Below are 24,606 nucleotides of genomic sequence, written 5' to 3' on the forward strand. Positions count from 1 at the left end.
ACTCTCCGTAGGCGTAATGCTTTTTATACTATAAAAACTGTATTTTCTATCGCCCTACACCTAAACCTACCCCTTACAGAAAACTACTGGCAATTTTTTAATTTCATAAAACACCATTTTGTATGTTTTTTAAGCCTTTTGTTTATACGGGACACAGGAAGTGTCCTCATAAACCATGTTTACATTGTAGCACCCATGCCATTATAAGAACACCTGAGAAGAGATGATGCCAACCCCTCAGAGGACCTCAGATGATGCCAACCCTGAAACAACATACAGAACTACCACATTTTGCTATAAGTTTGATTGCATCATATAATAATTGCTGTTAATAGTGTTCATCGTCTGTTTGATTACGTCTTTAATTGATTTTTCCGTACATTTCTGCCATATGTACATTAACTGACAGTCACCACTGATAAGCTACCACTAAATATTGTAGAAACTTAATTTGCTGTAAAGTTGCTTTGCAATGATTTGTATCGTGAAAAGCGCTGTACAAATAAACTTGAATTGAATTGAATTGAATTATACACATTTGTGTCCTCATAAACCTTATATACCAGTACACACACACACACAGACACAGTATAGACGACGCTATCTTTATACCCTGTTGAAAAATCCAGCATATGCTGGTTAGGTATGTTTTGAAGCATAGGTGCTGGTTTGAGCTGGTTTAAGCTGGTCATGAGCTGGTTTAAGCTTGTCATGTGCTGGTCCTAAGCTGGTCCTGAGCAGGAGCTAGTTGCTTAGGACCAGCACATGACCAGCTAAGAACCAGCTTAAACCAGCTCATGACCAGCTAAGGACTAGCTTAAACCAGCTCAAACCAGCAGCCATGCTTCAAAACATACCTAACCAGCATATGCTGGTTTTTTCAACAGGGTATGGCCAGCAAATCATTTAAAATATCACATTTGATACTTAATTTCATATATTGCAGTAGAATATATTGTATATTGAGGGGACACATGAGACTTCCTAGTTCTTGTTCATTTTAAACATTCAAACTTGGAATAGCACACACGATCATGTGGACTACTTTTATGTGCTTTTTGGAGGTTGACATTTACAATGACCATTCTCTCATTCCTGTATCATGAATGAAAACGTCATATGAATTTGTGGTCCAAATTTCATATAGGCTATATATCAGCAAGTGCAGCAGCAGCAGCAGCCCTAGTAGACAAATTTAAAAGACATTTTGTGAGTGCCTAAGTATGTCGATGTGCACTAACGGTATTGTATGAGCATTATGCTACGTAGTCATATTTGCTTCTAAATGGTCTTGTATCAAGTAAAAGCATTTTTAAATAGTCATTGTTACTCCTATACAGACATGTTAACCGCAGAACACAATGTTGTTTTTGTTTGACTCCTTTTCATAAGTGAGGTTATTCAGTCATATATAGTTTATTCAATTACCAAGCAAGAAAACAAACAACATAAGTGGGTGTAGAACATGATAATGACAGATCAAACAACCTCAACCGAATCCTCCAAATCGGAAAAGTGAGAGAGGTTTCTGAATGTGAACAATGAATGAAATCAAGGAGCGGAGGAAAATAAAAAGAAAGGATGGATGTGATCCCCTAGGCAGCACCCAAAACAGTGTCAGGTTTGTTCGGCCTGGTTGCGTGAAGACTAAGCTTGGTGGAACTGGCAGCTCGCCCTCCCATTCGCTCTCTATACTCCCTCCCGCCACTCTATTCTAACCCTGTTGCTTTCAGGAAGAAGCATTCCTATGAAGTTCATCAGCCGTCTTTCTTATCGCCCAAGTTTGGATGAATGGGCTCTTTGCCGAACAGCTTAGAATCAATAATAGATGTTATATTTGTTCGCTGTGCTTATTAAGACAAACATTACTGTTATTGAGCCTACTTAGTATCTAACTCATTTAACTCAGTACATAGTATTTATCTCTTCCTTGTTTGTGCTGTGATTGTTTGAATGATCATTTTGATGATTGACAGCCACTCAGAACACTCTAACAACCTTCATAACACCACAGCAACCACATAGCAACATAATAAAACTACTCCAAACACCTTAGCAATAGTACCCAACCACTTTTTCTGCAACCTTGATTCTGAAAGCATCTTTCCCATTTTTTTTTCTTGTAGGGATTTTTAAAAAAGTTCTCATTAAAAGTTATAAGCCATGAACCAAACCAACCAGCTACGAGGTGAATCACAATATTCTAAACTTTGATTTGAAATTAAATTTAAAATTAGACAAAGTTACAAGACTTTGTATTTAATGGCTTTAATGAGGAAAAGAAAAACAATCATACGAAGCATTGCAAATTATATAAATTTAAAAGTGGTGAAATATAAAACAATTTGCAGTGCTATAGGAGTGAGTGTTCCTTGCAAGCTCTTTTGGTGTGATTTGCTGGCCGGATTTTCTTATTGGTGGAATTTTCTCTACAGCATCATGGGTAATGCAGTTTTTACCACAAATTCCACTGTTAAACACAATTATTTAAAAAATAAGTTAAAATAATGAAAATAGATGGCTTCAGCAAAAACGTAGAATGAAAACTTCGGTGCAGATCTGTCTTTTAGGTTTTGTTATTGTCAATTATATTGTCAAAATCAATTTCCCTTTGGAGAACAGGAACCGGACAGTTGCAATCTATTGGTAGAGATTTTTGCAGAATCATGGGTAATGCAGTTTTTCACAATGGCATTTCACAGTTGACCATGATTATTTAAAATATATGTTGTAATACTAAGTACTAAGTAATACTAGCTGTACCAAAATCGCATACCATTAAAAAAGCCCTAAGTAATAAAGTAATAATTCTAAAACCCTAAGTAATAATTCCTTAGTTATTCAAATATCATTCTGAGCATGTTAAATAGGAAAGGGGAAATGGTTTTGGCTTAACGAAAACACACTTCAGTAATTAATTATCCTAATCAGAAGCGGATCAAAACATCTGTCAGACACTGAGTAAGAATCTTGCATGGAAAAATATGTAAAAATCCTTTATGCATTTCAGATGATCTTGTGCCCTGTAGTGAGTAAGAGTCACAGATAATGAAATTAATGGTACATTTAAACAGCGAGAACATGAAAGAATCCATTTTAATTGAATTTTAATTAGGAATGTTTATGGCGCCTGTAAGTTTAATGATGTTTCCTATAATTGATGGCACATTGTGTGATCTCACCTCACACGGAGAGCACTTGACACATGGAGAGCATCATTTCCTGGAAAACTGAAAGACTAATTATACCTTTACCTATATGGGCACTCTTCCATTTGACACACACGTCAGCAGCACCTACATCAGCATAATTGAAGCAAACATGTCAAGCCTTTCTGATTTCAAGCTCTCCCCACACCCATTCACCCAATTCCATATCACACATCACACATCACGGCGAGCCTGTTCCACCTCAGCTCTGCAGGATGGGGTGGGGCTTTTGTGTTTAGATTGTGTGACCATGTCCTGCCCTGTGCATTGAATTTTAATTAGGAATGTTTATGGTGCCTGTAAGTTTAATGATGTTTCCTATAATTGATGGCACATTGTGTGATCTCACCCCACACGGAGAGCACTTGACACATGGAGAGCATCATTTCCTGGAAAACTGAAAGACTAATTATACCTTTACCTATATGGGCACTCTTCCATTTGACACACACGTCAGCAGCACCTACATCAGCATAATTGAAGCAAACATGTCAAGCCTTTCTGATTTCAAGCTCTCCCCACACCCATTCACCCAATTCCATATCACACATCACACATCACGGCGAGCCTGTTCCACCTCAGCTCTGCAGGATGGGGTGGGGCTTTTGTGTTTAGATTGTGTGACCATGTCCTGCCCTGTGCTATTTGCTCTGTCGGCAAATCACATGATCCCCAGAGATCCAGTCCTATTTGTGAGGTACAAATGAACTGTTGCTGTTCACTGGCTTATGTCAATCAAGTGGATTTGAGACAGAGGTTATCACCATTATTTGGTCCATGCTGATCCATTTTTAAGATTCAAAATTCTTGCATCCCCCTAATGCAGAAGCTAAAGTGTATATGTTATGATCTCACAGGCTGCAAATTATATTAAGAATAAAATCTTATTGCTATCTATGATACAATTCAAAAGTGATTTTTCAGTTTCATTTCAGTTATTCAATCCACTTTAATTTTTCTGACTGATTATAATTGGAAGTGCACAATCTGAATCATGTAGCTATAAAAGTATGCTGAAAAAATATGTATGTACAATAAGCAGGATGCAGTGTATAGAAATCTTTCACAGTCCCCTTTGCATCTCTGGCGACCACATGTGGGGTCATGACCCTTAAGGTTGTGAACCTATAATTTAAAGGGGTAGTTCACGAAAACATGAAAATTCTGTGATCATTTACTTAACCTGTTGTTGTTCTAAAGCTGTATGCCTTTTCATTGTTTTTAACATTTTAACACTGTGGTCCAAATAACTTTGGACACTTTGACTTTCATTGTATGGACAAAATGACTGAACGGCATGAGATTATTTTTTATTTTTGCATGAACTAATGTAACTAATTATGTGACATTTTCTTGAGAAAATGTGAAAAAGTATCTAAAAACCACTAAACTACTGCTTTTCTCAGATTTGATCATGCATAGTTTTCTGAAAGGATGTGTATTGTAGTTTTTGCTAAGGATAGCATCACTGTTGCTGTTGTTCATGCTTAGGGTTTGGGATATGAAAAATGTATCTTCTACTTACCCTGGCCGATGAGAAAATGAGTGAAATTCACTTAAATTAAGTAGTGACCCAACCCATATCTGTAGACCAGCATATCATATACTTGGGGGTAGGCACTTTTGATCACTCAGTACAAGCTAGCAACCACATAGCAACTAAAAACCATATTGAACACCTTAGCGACTCCATAGCAACGTCCTAACAATCAACCACAACATCATAATGGCTACTCTTGTACCAGCAAGTGCTGCTCACATTGCCTTCATAAAATGTAAAAGACTAAACTAATAGCTTTCTCAAAATATGCATATTTATCCTTTCTTTTTAATATCAAACAATACTCAAATAAACTTCAGATGAACCCTATTTAACCATAAAGACAGTGTTACAAAAGGCAAAACATGGATCTTGACATCCATGGCACAAAACGTTGTCAAGTCTCCCCATGCATGAGTGCTTTAAATGCAACTTCTTCCATCCAGAATTCATTCACTCTCTTTCATTCTCTCTCTCTCTCTCGCTCTCTCTCTCTCTGTATCTCTCCTTCTTTCTACACTCCATGTGAAAAGCGCTCAGATCTGGCTTTGTGGGAGTGATTGTCACTCGCTTAATGAGCTTCTTTGCCAGGCGAGAGGCTTTGGCAGCATATGTCTCCCCAGTGCCTCTCTCGCTCTGCACCGTTCTGTGCACTAGTGGCGGGGCTTCTCTCCCGCGTCTGCTGTGGTAGACGTTTCTCTGGATTTCCTCTGCACTCTCTGTGTTTCATGCCTGTGGGATTAGACTGTGCAGAAGAGGAAGGTTCGTCTGTCTTTTTGAGGACGAGTGGACAAGAATGAAGCAGATTCCTGTGAGTATTTAGGCTTCTGTGTGATGGGTTTGTCTGAGCTTGAGATAAAAGCGTGCCGGTAGAGGGAATTACTACTGTAGTAGTGCGTGCTGTGACCCCCGCACATGTGTTACAGAAAGCCTTTGGAGGGACAGTGAAGCAGTGTGTGATATGCAAAATTATTTTCTTTTTAACCAGTGCTTATATAGGATTTAATATTAAGGGCGACCTTTTATATTTTTGCACTTTATTTTTTTCTTGCATGTTTCCTGTGACTAATGTCCATGTCAGATGAATTTTACTTTTTATTTCACGCTCATATTAATGTTTTGGCTTATTAGCTCTCATGTTCTGTTATCTATTTTATAATAAGCTAGATTGTTATTGTTAATGACATTTTTAATGTTATGAGAATTGATTAAAAATAAAATGTTAACTGCTAACATGCTTTAAACATCTTATGTTTGCAATATGACCACTTTCTGTATGTAAATAATTGAATAAATGTAATTATTTTTTAAACACTTCTGTGTATAGATAGACTACTGGTTTTGATCACAAATGTCCCTCTAATAGAAAGAATGTTACATTTCTAAATAAGTGCATGTCAACTTTGTGGTACAGCAGAGGGTTAAAAATTTAAGCAATATCTGCCTACTGGGTTTTGATTCGTTCCAAAAACATTTTTGGGGGTGGAAATGATTATTATTATTATTTTGAGGAAAAATAAGTGTTTAATTCAAAATCAATACTTTTAATAAATAATTATACTTATGTGTACACATGCATTCTTAGGGACTCTGAGACCCCAAACATAAAAACAGCGAAGTCCATCTTAAAAGTACATGAATGTTCAACCTGTTTTTCTTGATTATTTGTATGCACTTTTCTGTTATTACTATAATGTTGGTTATTTGGTATGAGAAAAGTTGCGGAAATGGTTTATTTGCTCTGTAACTTCATTCTTTAATCTTTGGGATTTTCTTAATAAGCATCTCCATGAGGTCATGAAAGTGTGTCCAATAAGCACCTTTTTTGGATTTTGCAATTTTGTGTCGTGTTCTGTTTCATAACACGCTAATAAAAGACCAGTGGTTTATCTTAACGTTGAAATTATAAAGAAATCCGGATTGTTTTAGTGCTTCCGACAGAACTGTCAAATAGCTTATTTAAAACAAGATTATCCAGATGTTAAGGAACAAGTTGTAACATGTTCTACATGAATAGCTCATATGAATCACCTTCTACACACCACAAAAGTCAATAGACACAGGTGTGCCATTATTTGGAAAATATATAGAGGAGAATTAGTGCGGTATTTACTCTATGACAAACACTGGATATTTCTTTGCCTTAGGAATAAAAAATTCTGCCTACAAGAGGAAAAAAGTAAATTAGCTTTAGATTTGTCAGGGGAAGAAGATAATCTTAGGGACAAGTTCCATTCATCTTGTATGGCTACAGCCAAGTTTCATCCTGGGAGATTGCCAACATCCGTCAGATCTGAATGAACGTAGCCAGGGCTCTTGCTGTGTCAGTTCCCACAAAATAACACTCCTGTCCCCCTGGTGTGCCTGTTTCCAATCCCCTCTACTTCAGGCCACTCAACACGGATAACAGCCTAATATGATCGCTGTCCAGGGCACGTAGGCTTCCACTCATCTCAAAGACTTCAAAGAAAGAGGGTAATGAAAAACAATATTATAAAAGCTGAGACACAAAAGGGAATTTCTCACTCAGCCAGTTCCTTCTCACGTGTAGTGAAGTGGCACATATAGGGACATTTTTACGCTCTCTCTGTCTCTCTCTCTCTCTATCCCTCCCCCTCCTCCCTACTTGACAGCACATCTGTGATTGCCGAGCATTTGAAAGATCTCTTTCATTCTTCACAGCCGACTTCTGTGACTTTAGCCGTGCGGACAATTTGTTTCTTTCTTGCTCTCAGGTTGGGCTCTATGTATTTGGGCCCAACAACACATCTGTAGAACATTGCGTTCTGGTCATGAACTTGTTTTAAATAGCTGAAATTGTGAAATACTGACTAGCAATGCAAGACTCCTGCTGTATTTTAGGGTACTTGAACTTTACAGCTTTTTGTGTGGATCTGATACGTCACAGTTCAGTTCATTTGGTTGGTAAAAATGCAATCTGGCCTAATTTGCAGTGGTGAATACTGAGTATAATGCATTTCTCATTACCGTTTGCTTTCACTGAAATTGCTTTTTGCAAGCAACATTATTTGTTTCTTTTTCATTTGTTTTGCAGCAGACAGAAGTGAGTGCCAATCTGTATGTGTTTTGGTTTGGTAGTAAAACCAGTAAGGTAAGAACATGAATAAAACAGTGAAGCTTGTACCTTCTCCTGAGTCATTATATATTTACAGCTATAAACATTTGGCGTTTGGACTTAAATTGATGATGTAAATATATTGGAATTTGGATTCAACAGATACTTGTTAGGGCAGAAGGAGGGAATCTGTTCCAGTAGAGTAGAGCTGAGGACTTTGATTCCTCTAAGTGACTCTTTTGAATCTGTTTACAAAAAAGGTTTGTTCATTAATTGTACAGGTTAAGGCATTATGCCAGTGAGTATTATGAGTGATGTCAATTAATCATTTACTCAACTGAAAATTGACTCACATGCTTAATCTTGAACAAACAACATGCCCTACAGATCCCTCGTTCAGTTCGTTCACAAACAAGTTCATTCAATTAGTTCACAAACAAGATTTATTCTCATTCAGTGACTCTCTGAGTCCTGTTTAGTGAAGGGCTGTGTTCGTTTGATTGTTCCAACCAATGAAATGATCCTTCACAACCCATATTTAAACTGTTTGCTCACTTTATAGTCTTTAAACGCAGGGAAGCAGTCACATGTTTCAAAGTTGAGAGACTTCAGTGAACGTTTATTTGTTTAAAAGATTTGTTCAAAAACACTGATTTGTTCAGATTTCGTAGACTATCAACTTATTAGAAAAAATTTATAGTACAGATACATTATATTTAGACCATTAATTTTGAAATGCAGACATGAACAATTAAAACAATATTGACTATAATTCATCTGTTCTTTGGTTATTCTCCTGGTGTGTATTTTTGCCCCAACAAGAACATTTATGAGAGGAAGTGAGACCTTTTCCACTAGAGAACCCACTCCATAAAATCAAGAAAAACATGTAACAGGTTGATACTCAGGAACTGGTCTTGGTTTGATGGCACTTTTAAAATAAATTGCACTGTTGACCAGGGACACGTTAATCTCTGTCATAGCAGTTCAAAGGGGTCACAAGGTCATCCGCCATCTCTCCAATGGGGACTTAAGGTTAGGAGCTCATTTCATTGATTATAGTTCTCTCGCTCTCTTTTCTCATCTTTTTTCACACTTCTTCTCTAACTCCTTCATAATCCATCTGTACGTCTTGGTCAATATGCCTTCATGTCATTCTACAGTTTGCTCATCCACTCTCCCACTCCATCAAAAAACAATCTCTCCACTTCTTCGTACGGCAAGTTCATGATCCACGCCCATGCCATCCCTCGCCCCCATCCATCTACGTTCTGTCTCCTTCATTCACTCCCACATCCCCTGTCAACGACAGAGACGGTTTATGACTTCTGCTTCCCACTATCCTATTCCAAAGCTGTCTTCCACCTGCCCACATCTTTTTCTATTCTTGCCCAAATGCATGCTTTCTGCCTCTGAGCGCAAAGCGTCCCTGCATTCCTTACTCATCCCCCTGTCCCATCCCATTCCCCCTCGAAGCCTCGTTCAGGCTACTGTATTATTGATGGGCTGGTAACTGAACCGTTTAGTCTCTGGCATGCATGTTAAAAGCGACTGAAGCGGAGTCAAATCTCAGTTAGCTATAGTTATTTTTTAATATCACTTACATATTTTAATCTCATTTAGAGTCATGTCTCTGCTTTGCGCAAACAGAAGTTTTAATAACATATATATGTTGTGTAGCTGATGCCTGTTGAAGGTGGTATTTATGCATTGTTTATGCAGATTTTTAACAGTTTAGCAGCATTTTGAAGTGTTAGAATTGCAGATGTTTTAAGATTAATAGATATTGCATTGTAGAAGGATAAGGGCAGACAGGTGCTCATAATAAAGAAAAAAAATCACAAATCTCTTTAATAATATCTTTGTTTCTCTAAGAGAGTGAGATTAAATTTTTGTGTTAGTTTCCTGCTTCTCTAACAAAAAGCCCCCATGCAGTCAACTCCTGTGTCTCATCTGAGAAATCTCAGATTTCTCAGACAGTCTCAAACTGTGCTCAGAACAAAAAGTCATATATTTCTCATAAGAGTATTCAGTTTAAATGGACCCTATTCACAAGACTGTGATGATGCGTTTAACGGTCATCAGCATCGTAAATCCTCGAAAGTTTTTCATATTTGTATTTAAAAAAAAATGTGTCTACATTTATAATACTATTCTTTGTATTATATCACCTTTGCATCAAATTACAAAAAAAAACAGTTAACGCTAATGCGAGGGTGTTTCTAATGCAGCGTCTATGGGAGGGACGGTAAATTTGACATCGTTCTCTCATTTTTTTTTCCTTTTATTGAAAGTCATGAAAACACTATCGTGGAGTTTTTCTTTTGCTATTTTAGCAACTGGGAATGCAAAAAATATATTTGTGGTGCTCTCCCATTCACTGCTCTTCAGGTTTACCCAACTATGACGACTTCCGCTGCTGAGAAACCCGGAAATGTGAAAAAGGTCCATTAGTTGTGCTATGAACAGAAACATTTACTTGATAGTTCTATACTCTTATTGCAGTCTGCATGTGATGAATATTTTTCTTTTTTCCTTCCTTCCTTTCTTTCTTTCTTTCTTTCTTTCTTTCAATGGTAGGGCTCACAGTTTCCACAAAATATTCCACAAAAACTCTTTTCAGTATTGATAACAATAAGAAAGAACTGTTTCTTGAGCACCAAATCAGAAATCAATTCGAAAATTCTGATATAAATTGCATTTTAAAATGTTAAAATAAAAAAGTATTATTTACTATGCTCATTCATATAACATGTTGTTGCTGCTGAAAATATGTACTCTAAATGTAACATCTTTATCCTTTTTCTGTTTTTGTTTACACTGTAATCGAGCTAAACGAGAGATTAAAGTGACTAAATGGATGAAACACTCTTAATTATAGCACAAAATGAGGTGAATTTGCTAATTGCTCTTTAGTGTGAGTAATCTCACCAATTTTTTAAATGTGCTGGAGAGATTAAATCAAAATCAGGGTCTTATCCAAAGGTTTGAGGAGGATACACAGCCATCAAGACTCTTCAGGCAGCAGAATATATTAATCCAGTTTGACAAGACGGGGATGGAGCTAATCCCATTAGTGGCCTTCACAGTGTGCACACAAAGTTTTCATACTAAAAGACACTGAGCGTGTGCTGAATAGCAGATATCTGTCTGCTTATTCACAATACAGTGGTACTGAGACCATTTGAAGTAGAATTACTGTAAACAGGCAGCTTTGCTTGCATTGACTCTTTCCTTGCCAGTTGTTAAGAGCGCTGTCATGCACTCTTAAAAGTATAGTTCACCCAAAAATGGAAGTTCTGTTATAATTTACTCAACTTCATGTCATTTCAAACCTGTATTTCTATTGGAACACAAAAGAGATTTTGAAAAATGTCTCATGCTATGAAGGCAACGGAATCCAATGTTGTTTGGACCCCAACTTTTGTTACATTTTATTTTACAGTACATGTACTTATAGTGTACTTACATTGTACTTAACCCAAGAAAGTAGTGGGAGGTGCAAGGTAATTAAATGTGTTAATGTTAGGTTTAGGGTTAGTACCTAGTTATTACCAAGTTATTGTAATTGTTATACATAGTATGTACAGTACATGCGGAACAGGGCTGTAAAATAAAATGCTACCCAACTTTCTTCAAAATGTTTTTGTTTCACAGAAGTTAGAAAGTCATGCAGGCTTGGAACAACTTCTCTTTAAATTGAAAACACTTTGATATAATAATAATCTTTTCTAATATTTATCTCTATTACTGTATTAGATGCTAGTTTGATCTGGGAATTGGCTGGGCGATACATATCCAATACTGATACTGATAAATTAATTTAAAAAAAACACTAATATTAGTTAATAACCAGTAGATGAATTGTGTATCTCTACATGTAAGCATCAGATGCATTTCTTCTGGTTATTTATTAAAGTACGGCCAGTAATAATCAGATAAATGGTGATGTTTTGGCGGTGACGGATCCTGTTGTGGGAGGAATAGATGTGATTGTTTTTCCTCATAGAGTTGAACAGCCAACTACTTCCCTTCCACTGCCAGTTTGCTTCCTATTTTTTCACTGTCCTGATTTACGCTTATCCTCCATGGCAAATGAGTCTTCACAGTGGGCGAGGCGAGTGCACGAGGGGCAGGACGCCATCAGTCAATTGGGGAGAAAAGCTTGCTCTTGATTTCTCTCGGCCCGGATTCTACCTTCTCCTCCTACTCTGGCTCTTACTCTAGACCGCTTTGCCCAGGCAATGCCAGGTCAGAGTTCACGCAGACCTTCCCACGCTGGGCAGCTTTTACCCCTTGCCAGTATCATTAGACTGAGATGTGGGGATTAAGAGCAGGCTGTAGTTGTTAAGAAAGTCCCACTTTGTTGTTTACAGGGTATTTCTTAGGTAGGCTGTATGGGGATGAGCTTTATTAGTTTGAAAGTTGCAGATTGAAACGTTTAAAGGAGCTCTCTTTGGTTGCAATGTTGTCTTACTGACATTTCCTTACAAATCCACGTACGAGTGGATAGAGTTGATCTGATTCATGCTGATCTATTTGTAAGTACCAGATTTATGATTTATTTATAACTGAAATGCTCTTTAATAGACCTTCAGGCGGTCTTGCTTGAATATTCCTATGAAGACATTTTATGACAAGAGACTCAGTATGATTTGTGATTTACAATGTTAGGAACTAAGCGAAGTAGCAAAGCTACTAACTTTGTATTGTATTTTTCAGTTGGTTTTAAATTAAGAAAGTATCACTTTTCGAAAATTAGCTACTTTTTTTGTCAGTGAGTAGTGAAGTAGTCTGATTCGTTCAAGTGAATCGGTTTCTACGACATTAAACTTACACGTTACACTCTTACACATAAATGACTTACTAAATGACTCTCTCTTTCACATAGTGAAGGAAAATCTGATTCATTCTTGTCAATCGATTCATACTAAATGATTCTCTCTCATATATGTCACAATGGGAAGTGTATTCTAGTGAATAGGTTCATACTAAACTCTCACATATTTTACTACGGAAAGATTTATTTTGCTTAATCAGTTCAGACTAAATTACTCTTTCACATACATGTATATCGCTACTGTATGGAAAGACCAATGCATTTTAGTGAATCAGTTTATACTAAATTACTTATATGTTGTGATGGAAAATCTGATTCATGAATTGCTCTTACTAAACGACTCTCTCTCTCAAACATGTTGCTATGGAAAGTAATTCTAGCGAATGAGTTCATACTAAACAACTCTTTCTTGTTCATTTTTGTGATTGAATCATACTAAGTGACTCTTTTTCTTTTATATGTTGACATGGAAAGTAATACCAATCACGGTTGGTACTAAACTACCCTTTCTCACACATGTTGCAATGGAATGTCTGATTCATTCTGGTGAATTGATTCATTATAAAGGACTCTCTCATATTTTGTGATGTAAAGTCATTGTAGTGAATTGTTTTGATCAGATGGTTCATGTAAATGAGCATATTAACAAAAAGATTCTCTAAGTGTAGCACTTCAGGTTTCATTGTAACTAGTGCAGTAGTGTAAATCCAGGGTGCATTGTATTGGATCAGGATGATAAACATATGCCACCAGTAACACACCACACTGGCCATTAAATTACAATCCAATTAGTTTAGCACTTTACCTTTTGATTTTAATCTGACCTCTAAAGCTAGACACCATCTGTGGGAGATAGAGCAGTCTCGAGGCAAGCGCTAGAGCCTCAGGCATTGTCTTTGGCTCCAAGAAACGCATCCAAGTCCAACAGACCGTAGCCACAAGCCTTTCAGTACACACTAAAAAATGCTGGGTTATTTCAACCCAACTTTGGGTCAACAGTCAAGGGGTGCAGAAACCCATCCTTTCTAGTGACATCACAGAGGTCATCTCAGAGGTCACCATAACCAGCACTAAATCACAAAAGCTCTCCCCGGCAGAGTTAATACTATTATGAAGAAATGCAGGCATGTGGAGCAGAGTTCAAGCCCATCAGAAAACAAGAGCCCCCACTGAGGAATGAAGCGAATCGACTCATTCACACAGTGGTCAATTATTCAATTACTTCTCCGCTTACTGGTGTTTGACCTCTGTGTTTCCTATCGGATTTGTTAAGCAGAGGAGAAGATTAAGGGCAGGATGGGCTTCAGAATTCTGGCTGGAAAAGGTGGTGATTGAAGCAGCTGGTGGGGTTAAAATGGAGGGGCAGTGTAGTGTGGTTATCTCTCATGACTGACCCTGAATGCTGAAATAAAGAGAACATAACAGCCCTGCACCAACCACATCCTTCTCTGGACTTTAATTAGATGCGTGAATAAATGACCTCATATGGTTTCAAAGAGTCATCAATGGTTTTCTGTGAAAATGTAGCTCCTGAAGGGGTGGGAATGGCTGATAAAGTTGTGTTTTGTGAGCTTTGAGCCTCTCTGTTTTTCTCTTTCTCTATCTGCCTTCCTCCCTGACACTCTTTTGTTCTCAGAGTTAAGCACGGATCTATTTTTGTCACGAATCCGGTCCGTGGCCTTCCGGCCGATTGCCACTAGAGGTCATTCTACCATTACATTGACTCTCACACTACACAGACTGTTACATGTCACTCCGGAATACAGTTCCCATCATTCATTGCACTTACACAGCTGAATTCACTGATCACACAGCCGTCACATTTCACACGCTCACCTGAGAGCCATTACACACTCTATTTAACACTCTCTCAGTTTCTGTTCAGATCGCCGTGTATTGTTCTGCATTTTCCACTCACCTAGTGTTAGCTGCATTACCGAGCCTAGTGTCTTGTTTTCTTTGTCTTGCCTTGTCTGTTTCCCCGTGTTCTGATCACTGCCTGTTTACCTGGATTATCTCTCGAGTCTCGCCCTATTGGATACTGTTTGCCCCTGCCTGGACCTTTGCCTTGTACCTGGATTATCCCTCTTGCCTTGCCATCAATATACCTGTTTGCCACTTTCTGACCTATGCCTGTTTTTGACCACGTCTCAGTTAATAAAGCCTTGCAGATGGATCCGCACGCTTCCTGTGTTCCCTCCGTTACAATTTTACTGTGTGTTTAACTAATTAAAATAAAAAAGGAAGTGACCTAATGAGCCTGGGGCTCCAACCTACATGAGAACGGCTATTGTGCACCAGTGAGATTCAAACGAGTTGCAAAATTCGTATAGAAATACAGCCATTGAGATAAAGTTTCCTGTAAGTAGTCATTAATAGACAATTATATGACTTCCAGTACAGGGACAATCCCCTGAAGCAAACTCCCCCAGCACTAAGTGCCTTAGGTGCACAATGCTGATGGATTGAGGTTTGGTTCCTAGGGGCCTTAAAATAACGGACACAGTAATGTATATACTATATCACAGGGGTGGCAAACTCCGGTCCTGGAGAGCCGCAGCCCTGCAGAGTCACAATAATGGGACACAGTGCATCACATACAGTAGTTCAATGTTGAATGTGACAAGATATTTTAAAATATTAAATAAATGTATAATATACATTTCTATTAAGTTGACACTGTATTTATGTACAGTACTGTATTTTATTTGTCAATAGAATATATTAATTTGTAAAGTTGTTGTAACACTGTAAAGTTGCTTTGCAATGATTTGTACCGTGAAAAGCGCTGTACAAATAAACTTGAATTGAACTTGAATTGAATTGAATTAATTTGCGATTAATCTCACATTTTTTACTGTATTTATTTATTATTTACGTTTTTTGCACTGGCATCAGCAACTGGTATGCCCATTATTTGTCATTTACCACACATCCCTTGTTTGCATGTTTGTCTTGCATACAAATCACATTGTATTTTACTTATTTTAACTGTCAATAAAATAGTTTGTGATTAATCTCATTTTTCATTTTTGTTTACTTTTTTTTGTACACAGTCTGCTACTAGTATGCCTATTATTCATATTATTGTAATTTTTTGGTTACAACTGGCATGCCCATTTTTTGTTATTCATCACACCTTGCCCTGTGTCTTTGCCTTGCATACAAATTACACTATATATATATATATATATATATATATTGTGCATAATCCACTATTGGTGTGCCTATTATTCATCATTCATCACACATTTCCCTGTGCTGTGAGTTCAGTAAATAATATGACAAACAAATTTGGCTACTTTCAGCTACCAATAAGTGCTCTTAGCTCCATTTAATTTTGTTTTCAAAATCCATTCCAGAGAATCCCATAAATTTTTCTACCAAGCTCACTATAGAAAAAGTCTACAGATTCTGTCTGACCCTAATTATAGATGTTGCAGACCAACAGGCACCAGACGTCGTATTGTAGTTTTGGAAGTACAAGGCTGATTCCCAGTACACCATGTAAGGTGACCTCCATTAAAGTTACTCCGAGCAGCATTTTATTGCCAGCGCTGTTATGAATCTGAAGGGAAAATGGGCGTGAACTCGATTTGTCTCCAGCCAGATGTCTCGCTGGCGCCAAATTCCAAATGGTTAAAGCAACTACTGATCCCGTACCACACATGGCATCACGAGAGACTGCTCAAGATGACTTTAATGGCAGCAAACAAAGTTCATCCACTTTGGTATAACAAAGCAGCATATTTCTTACTGCATATGTAAGCACATCTGCAAGCTTTGTGATTTAACAGCCGTGTGGTTCTGCTCTCTCTATACTGCATCCAGCTAATCAAAATCTGTCACTGTTATAGTGCCATGAATTCATAATTCAGAATAATTTCTGCAACAGCTGCTGCGCATTACCATAACTGCAGGGGGGCTCCATTTATTTTATTTTTTTAAGGTTTAATTTTTCGTATTCAGTGTTACGAAGGAGAAACGGAGGGAAGAAATGTGCCTGCCACGCATGCACCGATAAACAATTTGCAGAAATACAATTCATGTCTCCAGGGACTCTGTGATAGAGAGCTTTAATATGGAGATTCCTCTCACAGATGCATTTCAAGTAAATACAAGTTGGGATAGACATTGACGCAAGTTACTCAGCAGGAGACATGCAGAATGTGCAAGTCTTTGTGTCTGTGCAGGTGACAGGGTTGTTTTTATATGTGATGTTGTGGGCCGACCGTAAGCATATGGTTGCTCGGAAGTCTGTGTATTGTTTATACACACATGGGTGTGCGTGTGACAATGATTTCTTGTTTGCAGCTGACGTCTGGGTGCCAGTAAGATCTGTGCTGTGTTTTGTGCAGGTAGAGAGACCCCAGACTGTGTTGGAGTGAGATGCACTGACTCCTGGCAAACTGCAGCATTCCCTGTCATCCTCCGCTCTCCTTCGAGGCTTTGGCCAGTCATGCGGTTGCTACGGAAAATCCTCCTCCTTTTAGGCACTTGCCTTCATATGAGCTGCAAGTATCAGAGTAATGCCTTGGATATTCCACTTGAAGGTAAGTTGAATAAATGACTTTCTGTTCTATGTATTATTTCTGTAGTATTTTTCTTTTCTTTCTCTGTAGTTTCTTACTGGGTTTGATCAGATTTTCAGCACTGTTTCTGTTTAGTTGTTTGCCATTTACACAATTTGGCCTGTTTTCCATGCCCTCTGGGAGAAAAATGAGCTATGGAAGCCTTTTCCTACCTCAGATTAAAAAAATAAAAAGGAAATTGTGACTTCATTTCTTATTATTGCAACTTTATTTTTTAATTGCAACTTATTTCTTACTTCTCGCTATTGAGACTTATCTCACAAATGTGACTTTATATTTCACAATTGAGACTTTCTATCTCATAACTGCAAATTCATATCTCACAATTATGAACATTATGACTTCATATTTATATTAATTGCTAAATTTATCACACTTTAGACTTTTCTATATTTTCGTATCTCACGACTGCAGCTTCATATCTGACAAATGTGATTTCATTTCAGTTAAGACTTCACATCTCACAAATACGACTTCATACCACAACTGAGAATTCATATTTGTTATTTGCAATTTCATGCAATCACAATTAATATTTTTTATCCCATTTGCAACATCATGTCACACAGTTAAAATGTTTTCATTCATTTTCTTTATATCTCAGAAATGCTACTTCATATCTCAAAAATGCCTTTATATCTCACATTTATCTCATAATAATTAACGTATATCACAGTTGCGACTTCATATCCCACAATTGCGACTTTATATCTCAGAATTGCAAGTTGTTCATATTGCACAATCCCGAATTCATAACTCAATTGTTATTCCATATATAACAACAGTAACTTCATTTTCATATCAGTTGTGACTTTATATCTCAAATTGGTGACTTTATCAAAATTGTGATATATCTTACAATTGCAGCTTTCTCATAATTGCAACTTTATTTCTCATAATTTTAAGTTTATCTTGTAATTATGACTTTTTCTATCACAATGTGATATTATTATTATTATTATTATTATTATTATTTTACATCTATCACATAATTGTTTGTTTTATTTTTTACTCTGAGAGGGAAGCAGGCTTCCATATTGAGCACACTGTTCTTAAAACTAATCTGTTTGAAACTGGGTGTTTGTATGCAGGTTCACTCAAGCTGACAGCAGGTATAATTTATTGCTCGGGCTATGTATTTCACCGTTTCCAAGGAAACCAGATAAAAGTGTATTTTGTTGCTGTTAAATTATTCACCATATATCTTTAGGGCCTGAAAGATATCTTACAGGAACACAGAACTGCTCTCTTTTCTGTTCTACTTTTATTTAGTCAATCATGGACCTGGATTCAATTGTTTGATGACAATAAATGATTTGTTAGCAGTTCAAATTAAATCATATCTATATGGTTCTAACAAATCCCTGCACGTTTGTTTCTCTGTGTTCGTCCTGCTGCGGTGGATTTGTTAGTTTTAGCACACATGAACAGTAAGTTTAATGCCAAGCCATCCATAGAACTAGTAACTTCATCCATAGAGTCCATTATCATCCACCAACCATCAGATTTCTTTTGAAAATCATGCATAAATGCAGAGATTTGCTCTTTTGTTGGGGACATTTAGAATGAAGTAGCTACTGCCTTCATACTATGGTATTAGATGGGGATACCATGGTACTTCATAATTATCATATCCATGTTCCTTGATGGTATTTGGATACCATGGTACTAGTATGGTACATCCTGAAATGTATTTTTTTTTTATCATGAAATTATATTTAAAAAATTGTGTACTTTTTGTAAACACAGTCTAATTCAAATGAGTTATTTTTCATAGACAGATACAAATTAAACACTGTTTTGTTGTTGTGGTTAATAGAGTAGACATGTTAACCTGAATGTTCCCTCAAATCAAAGCATTTAGATGATTTTAGAGTGTTTTTTGTGCATAGTGGACGACCTACAACATCTGAGCGAGCAAACCACTTTACATTTGACAAATTGTAACTAAATACCATCACTCCATCATGATTTTGATAATGCATATCCAATTTTACACTCAAGCTGTATTAGCCATTAGTTTCTTTCTGTTCTAAACCACAAACAAACTCTCATTGACCGGACCATTTGCCATTGCCTGATAACAACTCACTCTTTGGCCAACCACACAATCAATGATTCAATATCTAATTATGTTCTCCAACAAATATGTTGTTTATCTTTAGTCTTGTATGCATTGATCAAAACAGTTGACCTGATTGAGGAAAATCATTACAATTGAACCAAAGCCATTTCACATCACCATTTGCTGCGTGCAGGTTGCATGCTACCATTTTTCCTCTACAGTCTACTGAGCTCTTCCTCTCTGGCTATTTCTTTATCTAGTGGAGCAGCTGCCCACAATTACAGAGCACTCACCTGCCTCTCTGATCGCCTTCCCTTTCGAAGAGAGCTTTCCTATGAAGTGTGAGGCCACAGGAAACCCTGGACTGGAGTAAGCAATATACACACACAAATACGCTACTATTCAGTAGTTTAGTGCATTTGAAAGTCTCTCCAAGGCTATGTTAATTTGATCAAAAATACAGTAAAAATAATAATATTACTGTATTTTGCGCTATTTGTTTTCGACTTTAATATATTCTAAAATTGTATTTCTGTGATGGCAAAGCTGAATTTTCAGCAGCCATGCTCCAGTCTTCAGTATAACATGATCTGACACTCAAGAAGAATTGTATTAATATCAGTGTTGAAAATGGTTGTGCTGCTTAATATTTTGGTGGAAAACATGATTTATTTCAGGATTTTTTAGGGATTCTTTGATGACTAGAAAGTTCAAAAGAACAGAATTTGTATTTCAATTTCTATACATTTTGAATTTCTTTAACAAACAGTTCTGTTTTTCCAGCCTCAATCTTATTATAAAAAATTCATTAATTTGTTCCAAACTGATCAAATTGGATCAGATTCAATCATGAAATCCAGAAAATTTCCGGAAACTTTCCATGGGAACTTCGTCTGGGGAATTTTGGAAATATTCCAAGTTTGAAACCAGGAATTTACGGAAATTTTTGGGAATTTATGGGAATTAATTGGAAATTTTGGGAAATTTATAAAATTATCATATACAAATAAATATAAACATTTTGTTTGATCATAGGCTCACATGCATGCAAACTAATACACATTTTAAAAATGAATTTTTTTTTTTTTTTGGGGGGGGGGGAGGATCTGTCATGCTTTTTTCAGGATTTTTTTGATGAATGAAAACTTGTGAACAGTGTTTATTCAAAATAGAAATATTTTCTAACAATATAAGTCTTTACTATTACTTTTTATTAATTTAACACATCCTTGTTGAACAAAAGTATTAATTTATTTAAAAAAACAGAAAAGATACTGACCCCAAACTTTTGAATGGTAGTGTATTGTTAAAAATGGATTTTTATTTTAAATAAACGCTGTTCTTTTTTAAAAAACTCTTTATTCATCAAAGAATCCTGAAAAAAGAATAATTTCCAGTTTATTCCCATTAATTCCTATTGAATCCCGTATATTCCCGTTAATTCCCATGGAAAGTTTCCAATCTTGAAAATTCCCGGAATTTTGCAACCCTAATCATATGGTATGTAATCATAATAAATGCATCTTCAGCTTGAAGTCATCTTATCATTTGTCTTATTTTACTAATTACTTGCTTGTGCCAGTTTTGCATCGAAAACTAGACCAGAGATGGAGGGAACGACCTTCAGGAACGACCGCAAGAGCATCATCATAGTGCTTCCATGCTGGTTGATCAGCATCACCAGCTATTTCTGTGGGTGAACAGTGCAGCTGTGCTAGATCAGCACCAAACCAGCATGGAAATTCATCAGGGTAGCTAGATTATGGGTAGAACAGTTCTTAATATATGAAAAAAAAAAAAAAACATCAGAAACACCCCACTGTCATTTCAAAGCACGTTTCAAAGCCTTGTCTGACTATTTGATGTCGTTTTTAAATGTGAAAACCTGAACGTGGAAATCCTCTTTGCATGCTTGTGTTGTTTTCATCATATTTCAAAGGACACACGCTGAGTGATATGTCATTTAATTACTGATCATCTCTGTTTAATTATTTTTTCAGATTCAGGTGGACAAAGAATGGTCAAGACTTTGATCCTTATCAGGACCTCAGATTGATAACATTAGATGATTCCGGAACATTCATCATTCCCAATAATGGGAATCTGACAGAATTCCAGGGCAATTATCGCTGCTTTGCAACCAACAAGTTAGGAACGGCCATGTCAGAAGAGATTGAATTCGTTGTTCCGAGTAAGTAATGTATAACTTTGTGCTGTATGCTCCGTAACGACTCTTTCGGAATGATTTAGAGAGCAGTGTCCAATAAAACAACCGCTCTGGTCCGCTACAAACCCTGGAGCGTTTCTTTCCCTTTCATCACAGTGTGTATGGACCGTGAGGAGAGGGCTGATGAAAAATGAGTTTTCTCCTCTCTCTCCATCATTTTTCGACGTCACATTTCTCATTGTGTTCTGAAATACACCACATAAATCTCCCCAGATGTAACCAGAGCAAAGAGTCATCAGTTACCAAACAAGACCAGTTTTCAATCACTCAGTTGACACGTACAGTTTCAGCAGCAGAGTGATGTGATATTGGCAGATTTTTGGGAAATTGGAACAACTAATCTTTCCAGGAATGCCTTTAGAAGGGAAAGTACTGCCACCTAATGGTGATTTAATTTATAAAAATGGAATATAATGGTATGTATCGATTCATTTTGCTTGTTGATTTCTGCAGATGTTCCAAAGTTCCCTAAAGAGATCATCGATCCGATTGAGGTTATGGAAGGTCAGTCAGTCATTCTGGAGTGCAACCCACCTAAAGGAATCCCCCCGCTGGAAATCTACTGGATGACAATACGTAAGTGCCCGCCCACAGTCTGCCCACAGTGCATTCAGTGATCATCTAATCAATATTGCACAGTTAAAATGATTGACTGGCTTCTACAGTACTTCTACAGAGTAGGGTGGGTTTTTAATAACCCACCTGGAAACAATTGTTTATGAATATTTTTATATTATTAATTTAATTGTTCATTAAAATATATATTAAAATAAATAATTACAATAATATTTATTAATTTAATGCTATAATATTTAAATAATTTATTACTTTTGAACAGACAAATGTGTGTAAGAGTGGAAAAACTGGCTATGTGACACTAAAGATACTTTAAGATTAAAAAAGCTTTCCCACGTGAAAGATGTTTCGAATATATGACATGAAATGTTATTTGCAATGCAGAAAGACAGATTTGAATGTGTTAGGAGTTTTATACTCGTGAAGTTATGTTAGAGCTTCTGAGCACAATAAGCTTAGTTTAGTGCTTCTGTGAACAGTAACACTATGTTAGTGCAGCTAAGCAAATGAAGAGAATGCAAGCCCACATATGCTGAAAACCTTCTTTCCCTGTAAAAGAAAGTTGATTTATGCAATGTTAATAATGTTACAAATTATATTACTTATTTAAAGGAATAGTTCACCCAAAACTGTCTGAAAATTTACTCACCCTAGGCCATCCAAGATGTAAATGAGTTTGTTTCTTCATCTGAGCAGATTTAGAGAAATTAAGCATTACATCACTTGTTCACCAATGGACCCTCTGCATTGAATGGGTGCCGTCAGAATGAGAGTCCAAACAGCAGATAATAATCCACACGATACCATTGTTTACAGCTTCACGAGATATTAACTGGCGGACTGGAGTCATTTGCATTACTTGTGGATTATTGTGATGTTTCTATCAGTTGATGGACGTTCATTCTGATGGCACCCATTCACTGCAGAGGATCCATTTGTGAGCAAGAGATGTAATGCCAAATTTCACTAAATCTGTTCATCTACATTTTGGATGGCCTAAGGGTGAGCAAATTTTTGGGTGAACTATTCTTTAAATTGTCCACATCTATTAATGCTCATTAAAGTAATCATATTATTACTCTAATGTCATTGTTACTTAGCTAAAAGTGTTATAAGCTTCATTAGATTTTTTTTTCTTTGAACATCACAGGTCTACAGCACATCGAGCAGGACGAGAGAGTATCAGTTGGTCTGAACGGGAACCTGTACTTCTCAAACGCCATCAAGACGGACAGTCGCAGAGATTACTGCTGCTTTGCTGCCTTCCCCCGCATACGAACCATCGTCCAGAAAACCGCCATGTCTGTCGTGGTCAAAAGCAGTACGTTAAAATACTCCTCTTTAAGAGTTTGATTGCATAGCATGATCATTTCTTTACATGGCCAGCATCAATTTCAAACATGTCGGTCATGTGCATCTGATACACCCCCCCAGTTTCTCATGTAGTCAATCTCCAAGCACTTGCTGGACTTCAGCAAATCAGCTTGGAAGATATCAATGCTTCCCGTACTTTCATAATACTTCCTGCGAAGACTTGTTTGTGTATTTCATGTCCATATTATCTATTGTTTTTGCATTTGCCACACATATTTTATTTGTCTCCATTTCTTCATCCAAGACAAGTTACTGAAGGACTCAGACTCTGGTAGCGGCAGAGGTTACGGTGAGTGACATTCATTAGGGATGCTACATGGGCGTAGAGCAGCTTCTTTGTTTTTAATTAGTTTTGATTAATTATCTCATTCCATGTCATGTCATACTTGCCTACTCTTTAGCCTAGATTTGAAAATCTCAAAGGTTTTCTGTAATCAATGGGAATAATTCATAGGTTCATCCATGACTCATTCTCTATACTTGTTTTTTTTTTTTTTCTGTTAAAACATTTTTCATGAGTAATTTATTAATGCAAAACAGTGTTTTTGCAGTTCTTTTTGGTGATGCTACTGGTGTAGTAATTAAAGCATTTAAATCACCACAACTGAGACAACTTGACAACTATATTATATTATATTCTATTATATTATATTATATTATATTATATTATATTATATTATTTTTCATGCATATTTATATATGTCATCTTTTATCTGTTCTAAAGCAAACTCTCTCTTGGAGAGGAAGCCCAGTCTACTGACGCCCACAGCAAAGGAGTCACATACATATCTGATGAAAGGCGAAGATCTTCAGTTGGAGTGTATTGCAGAGGGCTTGTAAGTGTCATTGTCTAATTCATTTTATTAATTCAGTTAATTTGTTAATCTAATTAAGAGCTTGGCATTCGTTTCAGTTATACCACTTGAAATGCTTTTGAAATCTAGTAGGAATGTTTAAAAAGGTTATTTTGTAAAAAAAAATTTAAAAAAATGCAATTAAGATCATTTAGATGGATGCATCAAAATACTTATTATATAAATGATTGAATACTTCATGTCTGTTTGAACACAAAACGCTATTATTAGACTTTAAAATGTTTTGATTGTT

At 36.6% G+C, this 24,606-nt stretch overlaps 1 protein-coding gene across 10 annotated transcripts in view; it reads left to right on the forward strand.

Annotated features, from left to right (window-relative positions):
- Window positions 1–24,606, forward strand: part of LOC107713520 (neural cell adhesion molecule L1-like protein) — an 88,200-nt gene that overhangs the window by 37,966 nt on the left and 25,628 nt on the right. For 6 of the 10 annotated variants that reach the window (XM_016519045.1, XM_016519054.1, XM_016519050.1 and 3 more), the window contains exons 1-9: window positions 5,395–5,560; window positions 17,024–17,218; window positions 18,670–18,687; window positions 19,583–19,691; window positions 21,323–21,513; window positions 22,003–22,125; window positions 23,276–23,446; window positions 23,744–23,788; window positions 24,224–24,335. In XM_016519045.1, coding sequence (XP_016374531.1) covers window positions 17,125–17,218; window positions 18,670–18,687; window positions 19,583–19,691; window positions 21,323–21,513; window positions 22,003–22,125; window positions 23,276–23,446; window positions 23,744–23,788; window positions 24,224–24,335 — 863 coding nt within the window. In that variant the 5' untranslated portion in view covers window positions 5,395–5,560; window positions 17,024–17,124. Of the gene's footprint in view, window positions 1–5,394; window positions 5,561–7,804; window positions 7,862–17,023; window positions 17,219–18,669; window positions 18,688–19,582; window positions 19,692–21,322; window positions 21,514–22,002; window positions 22,126–23,275; window positions 23,447–23,743; window positions 23,789–24,223; window positions 24,336–24,606 lie in introns of those variants that run through there. The other 4 variants (XM_016519046.1, XM_016519048.1, XM_016519047.1 and 1 more) reach the window with 3 other exon arrangements.

The sequence above is a fragment of the Sinocyclocheilus rhinocerous genome, unplaced genomic scaffold, assembly GCF_001515625.1.
Source record: "Sinocyclocheilus rhinocerous isolate Xijiao unplaced genomic scaffold, SAMN03320098_v1.1 scaffold57, whole genome shotgun sequence".
Taxonomy (NCBI): Eukaryota; Metazoa; Chordata; class Actinopteri; order Cypriniformes; family Cyprinidae; genus Sinocyclocheilus; species Sinocyclocheilus rhinocerous.